Genomic DNA, 10,270 nt, shown 5'->3' on the forward strand with positions numbered 1-10,270 from the left:
CTATCAATAATGCTTGTTGTCATATCATGCGATACTGGATAAAGATTCTGCCGCCGCAAGCCTTTATAGAGTTTGAAATCTCAAAGCTTTTGTCGATCATTTCGAGAGATCATCAATCGTGATATAATTTCACCAATTCAATGTTTCTAGTCTGTCAAGATTTTCACTTGTAGTTTCTAAATTCACGAGCATTTAAAGATTGATTAATCAGGTATTTATTGAGACTGTATATACCATCTCGAATAGAAAAAAACAAGGGTAAGTTTGGCAAGATGGCGGCACCAATGCTGTGATCATCCTCGTTAATTATAGAAGAGAGTGGTTTACTCGAAGACACGATTTTGCTCAAGTAAAGGTATTCCTTTATAACCAAGCATCTACCAAACTACACAAGCAGAGACAAGAAGCTCGAGGGTTTGGCATGTGTGTGTGTCTTTTGAATCCTCACTACCCGTACGAGTCGAGGCTAAATTTCTAACTAAATCCACGACGTCAAATTCTACTAAAACTTGCTATGGTTATAGGATTTACTTGTTCAATCAGAAAGGACTTGAGAGAGAACGTGAAGCTTTAGTTAACTTAATGAAGTAGAGGTGACAACATTGGTCTCATTCCTAGGCCAGTTTGCTTTCCGAAGAAAGCAAGTCCAGTCCAGCTTTAAAATAGAGAGTTCTTCTGAAACAAAAGCAAAGGCAACATGCAGCGAGAATATTGTAGATATAAATCAGTTGGTGTTCTATATATTTTAAGTTTCCTTCATGTGCGTGACGGGAGAAAACGAGGGGAAAATAGGCAAAAGAAAAATACTCTGCACTCACAATTGCGGGACAAAAAAAAAAAAAAAGGGAAAAAATAGGAAACCAAAAACATATAATATACTAATAAAATCATTCTCCGTGTACATACCCCTCGTGTTACAAAGAAACGGTCCGTGTTATCCTCAATCTTCCTCTCTTTACAATCTGCTACCTGAACTCTGCGCTGCAAAATAACCTACCTATTCTAGGCTTTCTAGCTAAATATTCGGATACAAAATAACTTACAAGAAACGATATCATTTCCTTCTTGGCAATCAACAGGACAAGATCTATCACTAGTTGAGCCCTATAGAGATGGTAAGTGTACATTAAGAAAATTTAAGTCTATTAGCTGCTGTTTTGAATTGGCTGTGAAGCACATCTGTCTTCAATGGCTTCAGAGTTCAAAATTTTTCTAAGAGAGCGATATTGTAGACGAACATTCTCACCACTACCAATAATCTTAAGCAAGTACCTGAAAGAAAGAAAAGGAAAGATCTTTGCACTGCATCTAACATCAAATTAAACCATGATTTGCTTTCATATCCATACAGCGTTCAACTACCAATACCGTGATTATCTGAAGGTAAGTAGTGTTTTACTGGTATAACAAGCCATCTCAACTCACCAGCCATTGAGACATTGTGAAGTGATGATTGCTTCCTTCCCAACAAATTTTTCTGGTGTCCTCCTATTTCCCTATATGATTCAACACAGCGCTCAATGTTCCTCCATGCGTGCAATGCCAGTGACAACAGCCATAAATAGAATACAAGGAAAGAGAATGCTAAAACGAACCTTAATCACTACTTTCTCATTTACAGCAAAAGGATACTGCACTCCTCTATGCAAACCATCGTCAGCAGCAATATCTCCATTCTCCTGAGGACAGGCAAATAACCAGTCAAATGCGTTTGAAACTGGACTCTTATTAATACATTACAGAATTCACAGCATGCTGGTTTTGTAAGCAACAAACTATAGAGAGTATCGGTCATTAAAAACATCAAAGAGACAAAATCCATTTGAAAGCACAACACTCCTTAAAGAGTTAACAATGGTCCATAACAGCTGAGAGAAAATACGACAAAATAAGGTTCTTCACACCAATTCCTAATGCTTCATTTGTGCTACCAGTCATCATTAGATTTTTATTGATTTCAAATCATTTAAAAAAAAATTAGAGTTATAGTTTTGATCACTAAAAGCACCGACAGAAGTCAGAACAGAACCCTTAAAACATTGAACGCTAGTGGAAGAGCTATCAATGTTCCATAGTAGTTGAGACAGAATAAGCCAAAATCAAGGTTCTTTACACCAATTCTTAATGCCTCATTTGTGCTTTCAGTCACCATTAGATTGTTATGGATATCACCCACTGCCAACAGAGCCAATGCCCAGTTGAAATTTTATACAGTTTTTCTAAGTCGCATCTAAATTCCCTTTGCTTTGCCTTCCCCTTATCCACTACAAACATAAGTAGTTGAAGATTTGATATCCATGCATGCTTGTAAAAGTGTATTTCAAGGATAGCTAGATAAAAAAGTCAAGCACTTATTTGAAGCATACTCCGTGTGGTCTCTTCTTCATGGAATCTGTGTGGTCACCCATTTCTTTGCGACGCTTTCGCAGAGTTGCATTATGGAATAGCCTTCGATCATCTTCATTCTTTACAGCTGATGCTGCAGCTCTAAGAGCTGCATATAAGTTAAATATAAGAACAAAGACGATAAGATGCAATTAAGAGGTTCAGAAAAGAATTGGTATCTAGCATGACCGGGTATCAAAAGGCTGTGTGTGTGTGTGTTTGAGTGCGGGAGAGAGTATAAACAAGTCAAGTAGAACCTACCATAATTAGGAACCAAAGACCCAGCCTCAATTTCAGCATTGCAAAGTGTACATCTCGACTGTGATGCAAAAAACAACTGGAGTTATGATTCTTGTCTCCTATATAGACTAGACAAGTATATTGTACAAAAGCAGCAGCCCAGTAGATCTCATAAGAAGATCTCATAAGAAGATATCAAAGAGCATGTCACATCACAAGGTAGGAGTCCTTGAATAACAGAAAACGTCAACAGACTATACATTTCTGTTTTGGTGCCTATGCAGTATAAGCAATAAACACTAGCTGAAACATTTGATGAAACGTCATTTGGAATCCAGGCAGGATGGGGATCAAAATTCTTTCTACTTCTTGAAGTATAATGACAGAAAAAGATCAAGGAGTTCTATGAGTGTCCAAGTTTGTAGCTAATTTTTCATGTCGTCAGAAAAATATTCAAATGAAGGTCCTAAAACTCCCTTAAATGTATCGACACTAGAAACGATATAAAAACATCGAGCATCTAGTGTTTTTTACCATCTTATTCCTATGCTAATATGAAAGTTACTTCTAATTTCCATATAAATAGCAGATAATCCTACTTACCATATCAATGACTCTTCTCAGCATGAGACCACCAAACGAATGTCCACAGGAAACAAACATGGCATCTTCAAGGAATGCACCTCTGAGGCATCATTAGATAAGTGCGTGGAAAAGAAAAAACCCATTTAATATTCACATAGCACACATTAATATAGTGGTCAATTTCTGTCTCTCTCTAAACAAGAGAGGTAAAATCAACATATGAGTAAGAAGAGCAGTGAATATAAAATTGTTTTATCAAAATCATCGACGATGAACAGGTGCAGCCAAATAGGAATAACTTCTTGAATTACCATATTTTGATTTTTATTTCTGCATATTCTTGTTTTGCTTGTAAACTTAGTCTGTTTAGAAATTTGTCCTTCTTAGGAATTTAAAGCTACTTAGGAAAGTGGAATTATGGTTTAGTTTCTATCATTTATGGTTTTCTGATTTTAGTTGATGCAAAAACTACTGATGTATGAGTTTTCTGGTTTTCCAACAATACCCACCATGATTTTATATCAAAAGTTTTCTACTATTTATGATTTTCCTTTTCAATTTGGATTTCTATTTCCTATTTAGATCAGAACTATTAGGGCTTTTGGTGCCTATAAAAGTAATATCTAATAGGTAGGACTTTAATGAAACAATTATGAGTGTTTTGGTTTAGTTTGAGCTGCGGCCTAGGAGTGTTTCTTTTCTTCTCTTTACTCTAAGTGCTATTTTCTTCAACAAATTTTTGGCTACTACTAACCTCAGTCATCATTCACATGTACAGTAAAAACTCTAATTTCCTTATAAGATCCTTAATTTTCTCACCTAGTGAGCTATGAATCCTTTGTAGGGCATAAATCCAAATTTTCCGACATCCACAAGTATAGACCTGATGATTCATCCTGTTTTCTATTTCTTTGATGACATGGAACCCTGAACTCTGCTGAGAGCACCAAGAGATGAGGTTATGTAAGAACTTAATGCATATTAAGTCAATTCTTAACAACTACTTGTAGGAATACTCTCATAATGTATACATACACTGGCAGACCAGCAGTGCTGCATATTTCTCACTGCATCAGTGAAAAGGAGACGTCGCAAAGATGAAATATAGACAAAAGGATTCACCACCCATCCTTTCCACCATTGTCATAACCTGAAGTCTACTTAGACACTAGCAGCTAAAGATCTTAGTTACAGGGATATATAACCATACAAATCCCATGGCATGTGAAGTTGGTTATCGCGTGTGATCCTAGGAATAATTCTATGGTATGTATTTTTCTTTTATTGGTGAGTCACTCCCAAACGTTATATATGCACAAGAAGACTGTTAGAGAGGTTGGTTGTGAAAAAAAACAGAGAAACCAGTATGCAGATTTCTTTCTAACATTGCACACATATGTTTATTAAAACTTACACTTTGTATTGGTAACAGTATAAAGTAGGGATTGAGAATATTTTAACTGGATGAATTTAACAATATAAGCCATAGTAAAAAAGGTGCCAGTATCATGTTGAATTGAAAAAACCTACTCGATTCCAAGACTTGAGACTGTTACCTGATCTAGGATGCCATTATATTGAAACCAACAAGCATAATGGAAAAGCACAAGCAAAGACAGAAGAACTCACGACAAGGGATCTGAGAGGACACTTCTTAGTGATGGTTCCTTGTTCATATCATTTCGAGCAACCTGTAAATCCAAAATTTAAAATGAAATCTCATGACAAATTACAACAGAAAGTTTCAGTTGATCAGCAAACAAAAAAGGTAAAGCATTTAACTCAACAACAAGAAAGAAAATCTCAATATGCATGAACAAAGAATAAGGACTTGCAGGAAACCAAGTAGCGGACTCATATTCTTTTACATGCGTGAGCATCACCTGATTTCAGCTGATTTTTTCAATATTTTTCCTTTTTCTCCAGATGTGAAAGTCATAAATAGAATTTTTGCAAACCAGTGAAAAAAAATCAAAGAATAGGAACTTGATCAATAACAATATGAATTCCATAACTGTTGCTCATGTGGGGTCTTTAAGATCCGATCTCAGCTGAAAACAGGGCGGATAACAAATATGTTTCATGACAGATCAATTTATCTATTTCAGCAGAACATACTCTTAACAACCTTGTGAGAAGAACAGAGAAGAAGGAAAGGCCACAAAGCACAACAAATAAAGAAGGATAAAATCTAATATACGAAGGTTCAATTGGTGGAAATTCTATTACTCTTACGCTTTTACAGGCAAACTCCAATTAGAACTTACATAAGTATTATTAGGTTGATTGCACACAACATCCTCCTCAGCAGAAAGGTCATCCATAAACTGACTCACTGATATTGGTACATAGCTCTGGGGAATAACATGACCAGCTGCTGCAATTGGAGAACAATCTAAAATAGCATTTCCCTGTGGCATGAGCCTGAATACCAGTGAAGTCCTGCAACAGAAAAGTTTAGTGAGCAGCCTAAATGTGAAAATCAATTGTAAAACTGGAACAATTTTAAACACAAGATGCATGACAATAATCAGTTTCAATAAAAATATTTATACCTCCCACCACTGTTAGTACCCGATGAGAAATCAGGAGCAGCTCTATATGAGGCAGCAGGACGAAGTCCAGCAGTCGTGTGGCTAAGTGTCTTGCCAGTAATGAGTAAAAGATCCACTGGAGCTGAGCCACAATCAGCTAAGTACCAGCGACCATTTGGGTCACAAACCTAGGGGAGAAAAGCATTAAAGATGGTATAAAACAAATTGCCACTATTACACTAAAACACCTATCAGAGTGTCGCAAATGAATAATGTTACTCATGGCTCGGGGGAAAAGGAAAAAAGGAAACTTTAGAATTAATTTGAAGCCAACACAAGTGTGACACTAGTCAGGAAAAATTCTCCAACACTAAAGAACAATATTTGTTAGATATCAGGAGTATATGTTGTTTAAAAGACAGAAGAATACCTGCAGACCAGGACTGTCTGAGGAAATCAAAGTCAACAATCCCTTCTCAACTTCACCATTAGCCGCTGGCTTCCCTGCCCCAATAGCCCCTTTTCCATTTTGCAAAGAAGTATGAGAATAGGTGGCAACAAGCACCGAAGAAGACACCTCGCCAGCTGGCAATGGGGTATCATCAAGCAATTGGTTGAAAACACTGCAGTCAACATAATTTGCAAGCTTCATATCATTCATAAGAACCATAACCAACACAAGCTTTCAAAATTAAATATCCATCACCGTCATCATCCTTACTCGCTTCTTAAACGAAGATGTCTTGCTATTGCACATAAAGCAGAGCGCGCTGCCTTTCCCATACACCTAAATATTTCAGCCATACATGGCGGAGACGAGTCCCAATCTTCCACTGGCCTGCAACACATTTATAAATTATAACACCTAATTACCCACTCAAAGTTTTAACCTTCACACTAATTACACACAGAACCATTTAAAGTTTCCCACTTTACACCAATCGCACACTTCTAATCAAAATACACCCTAATTAAACAAGCATTTTTACCTTCCAGCTCTGTACATATAAACCCCGCGGCCGCTACAACCTTTAACGACACCGTTTTGAGACCGACTCCTAAAATACAGCCTTGCGGCCTCGAGGCCACACCGCATAAGCGAGGCTTCTTCACTCCCCAATTCAATAACAGCAGCGTTGTGCCTCATTAAAGACCCCGAAAGGGCATCCACCGCCCGCACGTAGGGCCCACCAGGAGCCCCATCGTAGGGAGAGATATCAGAGAGCCGGACCCTAGCCAGTGTGGGAGCCGGGTCAGCGGAGTGGTGAGCTGCGGATGAGACAGGGGAAATTACATGATCGAGGGCTGGTGGTGGGAGACGGTGAGAGGAGGAGGAGAGAGGGGCCAGAGGAAGAGGGGGTTGGGATTGAGTGTGGGAGGGAGTGGCTGGGGATCTATGGGCGGAAGTGGAGAGAGGGACAGGGTGTGGTGGTAGTGCAGTGGAGGTTTGCTGATGTTGGTGTTGGTGGTGGCGGTGGTGATGATGTTGGATCATCATCAAAACCATTAATCATTGTTTAGTGTTTAACTAAGCTTGTTTGATTTTTGATGGGGAATGGTAGAAAATTAGGGTTTTGAATTTGAAGTCATTGTTTATATTGTTTTTTCTCTCCAAATGACAGTAGTGTGGTAAAAGCTAATAATCTTTTTCTTTCTTCCCGGGGGAGGGGGGTGGGTGTTCGGTTTTGTTGATTATGGATTGTGCTGAAGTGTTGGCTGAGAAGCGTTTGTTAATTTCATTTCTAGGGTTTTAGAATTTAGATTTTGTTACGAGAAGAAGAATATACACCCGAGAGTGGAGGTGAGGTGAGGAGGGTGCATGGAGGGAGGGAGGGAGGGAGGATGACGGACCTCTATGTTTTACACCTGTTTTATACTAGTTTTTTGTTTTTCAGCAATTTGCGCACTTCAGTTGCTTCCTTTCCTATTATTGGATCTTGACTGTTGGCTGTTGCTGCTTCAGAGAAATCTTGACCATTAAACTAAAGCAATTCTTCCTTCTTCTTCTTTTATCCAAAATAAAATAAAAATTGTGCAAACCGGCTACTTCTTATTTGGGTGTAAATCGGGGCTTAAAGCTGAAGAATTAAATTAACAAAAATCAACCATATACCTTGTACAATGATAAAATTTAAGAGTTTGTTTTTCAATAATTTCAAGTTTGAATCCTGTAGTTATTAATACGATGATTATCGAAAACTTATATAATTATTAACTTCAGGACTTATAGGATTAGTCGAGATACGCGCAAGCTAACCCGAATATTTATATTAATAAAAAATAAAAATTAACCAAGATCCAATTAGATTATAACACAGAATCGAAAACATGTGGATCACTAATAATCTAGTCATCTCTAACAAAAGAATTTCTAAAATTTGTTAACTAGACGGCCAATCTGACCTCCCAATTTTTTAGACAAAATTGTGCAATACTGGCTACATGTTAGTTGGTTTCAGCAATGAGAGTTTTTTTCTTCTTTTCTTAAATGATAAAGAATATTTTGAGGTTGTCTTTTCGGCATATTCAAATTAAGTAGACTTTAGACAAATCGCAAGCTTTAATGAATGTTTTTAAGAGAAATCTCGGTTAAAATCTCTCTTAATATCGAAATCAAGGATAGCCAAAAGCTTGTATTTTCCTAATGAAGTTAAAAGAAACTAAAATATTGTACTTTTCAAAAGGAAAAAATGAGTGCTTTTTTTTTTTTAATCCGAGCATAAAAGAAATCTTTTTTCTTGTCAGCGGAAGTCCGGAACCCAACCCTCTGGAAGCAGGTGGCATACACAGTTAACTGCAGCTGTGTAGATGCTTAAAAAAGAAGCAAGCATGCGTTGACCGATTGATTTTGTTTGACTTTGACGTTTTATGTGTTATCTCTCTTGTAATTAGTAATGACTTGCTTGCTGAGGGACTATCGCTGCCTCATTTCTCTTGACTGTCTTTTGACAAGGAAACATGTTGGGATGGCTGTGAAGAGTACTGCAAAATTGAGATACCCAGAGGTGTTGTTACCTTCTTCATCATTCAGTCGTCAAGAGACTGGTAAGATTGAAGCAATCCAAAGCCAGGAGGAAGCAGCTGCAGCACCTGCTTCTACTCGATATCAGGCTAGACGAATGAGGCGACACTAGAATATAGAAGGAGACATCTTTGTAGGTAACTTAACAATAGTCTCTCCCTCTCTCGTTCCCTTTTCTGGTTATAGATGAAACGTAATGCGAGGCTTATATTTTAAGACCAATTTAGTGTTTGATGATGCTGGTGTTCATTCTATAAGTTTTGTTATGGGATGAGGCAACGTAGTTTATTTTCTTTCTGATTCGTTTTGCAAGATCACACATGCATAGATTGCGATGCCTGCCGTTGGATGGCTCCAGTAATCCTTCTAAATGGTTTTTCTTTTCTAGTCCAACTCCAATAATTCTTTATTTTTAGTACTTTTTGTTTAACTGGATTAATATTAATTAGGATTACTGCATAGGTTCCATTCAACATAATAAATTGACGAACTTCATTCAAACGTCTCAAAAAAAAAAAAAAATGAAATTGATATCTCAAATGTTGAAGATTTTGATAGCAAGGTGTTGTATTAATTTTTTGATCGACCATGCAGCAAGTATTCAAACGAATTGGTGAGATGTCTGCAGTTGTTTTTAAGCAGCCAACTTCTGGGGAGGAACGCCTCAAAGCTCTTCAGGTGCCTTTGCAATTTGATTCTTTCGTTGCTGTTTTAGCTAACTTATGTAGGTCATTTACTTTTCAGACAAAATTTCCTATCAGCCTCTGAATATATCGCCCCTCCCCCATCCATAGATGACTAGTTTGGGAAGCAGTTATCTGCCTTGGTTGTTCAAGGAAATACTTTATGATCTTTAAGAGTTCTCTTCTAGGAGAGTTATAAAAAGTTAGTGGATGCGTATAAGCTGGCTGCTAGTTTTTGGATGTCCACTGGGGTGTGGCGGCGGCACTCCCTTCATGTAGGAAGAAATGCAAAAATGGATTCTTCTGGAAGGAGGGCTTTAAGGCTTCAAATCGAAAATGGTTTTGTAGTTATTGATGATGACCTGGAGTGGAAGTTGGCTAACCTTTTATATTACATTGTTGTCCACATTAATTTTTCATTCAATCAAAGGAAGATTCTACTACACGGAGGATGAGAAGAGTAAGAGATATGCTTATCTGCACAAGTTGAGTTTCTGGATTTTCTAGTGCATTCTTAAGCCAGGGGTTTACGTACTTTGCCAACTTTATTCCATTTTTTCTAATCTTCTGCCCCCAATTTCTGTCTGTAGCACAATGGGCTTTGCCTCATTTTATCCTACTGTAGCAAACCTTTTAGCTTGTCTTTGATCGGCTTGATAAAAGTTTGACCTTTAACATTACTGATTGCACAGAATTTGACCCAATTGTACTGGTCTAACTGTTAACCTTAAAATGTTTACATTTTAGGCCTTACTTTCTTGTCCAACGAGTTCAATCCATACCGGGAAACCTGCTCCAGATTTGTTCAAGCACATAAGACA

General features: G+C 37.6%; 1 protein-coding gene across 1 annotated transcript; it reads right to left on the reverse strand.

The window, feature by feature from the left end:
• Positions 1-855: 855 nt before the first annotated feature.
• LOC7460687 (uncharacterized) lies at positions 856-7,629 on the reverse strand. The gene is made up of 12 exons (XM_002312205.4): positions 6,734-7,629; positions 6,466-6,582; positions 6,175-6,367; positions 5,766-5,932; positions 5,478-5,652; positions 4,840-4,901; positions 3,229-3,310; positions 2,647-2,704; positions 2,367-2,494; positions 1,596-1,679; positions 1,426-1,496; positions 856-1,272 (listed from the first exon to the last, which is right to left on the reverse strand). Exons 1-12 carry the CDS (start codon positions 7,249-7,251, stop codon positions 1,146-1,148), a joined length of 1,782 nt encoding a protein of 593 aa, XP_002312241.3. The 5' UTR covers positions 7,252-7,629; the 3' UTR covers positions 856-1,145.
• Positions 7,630-10,270: the final 2,641 nt, after the last annotated feature.

The sequence above is a fragment of the Populus trichocarpa genome, chromosome 8 (assembly GCF_000002775.5).
Source record: "Populus trichocarpa isolate Nisqually-1 chromosome 8, P.trichocarpa_v4.1, whole genome shotgun sequence".
Classification (NCBI taxonomy): Eukaryota; Viridiplantae; Streptophyta; class Magnoliopsida; order Malpighiales; family Salicaceae; genus Populus; species Populus trichocarpa.

Bases quoted from the DNA above. Each gene is read 5' to 3' on its own strand.
- LOC7460687 (XM_002312205.4), bottom strand. From the start codon at position 7,251: ATGGTTTTGATGATGATCCAACATCATCACCACCGCCACCACCAACAC. The intron at 6,583-6,733 runs GTAAAAATGCTT...AATGTGTTGCAG, and splicing joins TATATGTACAGAGCTGGAAG to GCCAGTGGAAGATTGGGACT. The intron at 4,902-5,477 runs GTAAGTTCTAAT...TTGGATTTACAG, and splicing joins ATCAACCTAATAATACTTAT to GTTGCTCGAAATGATATGAA.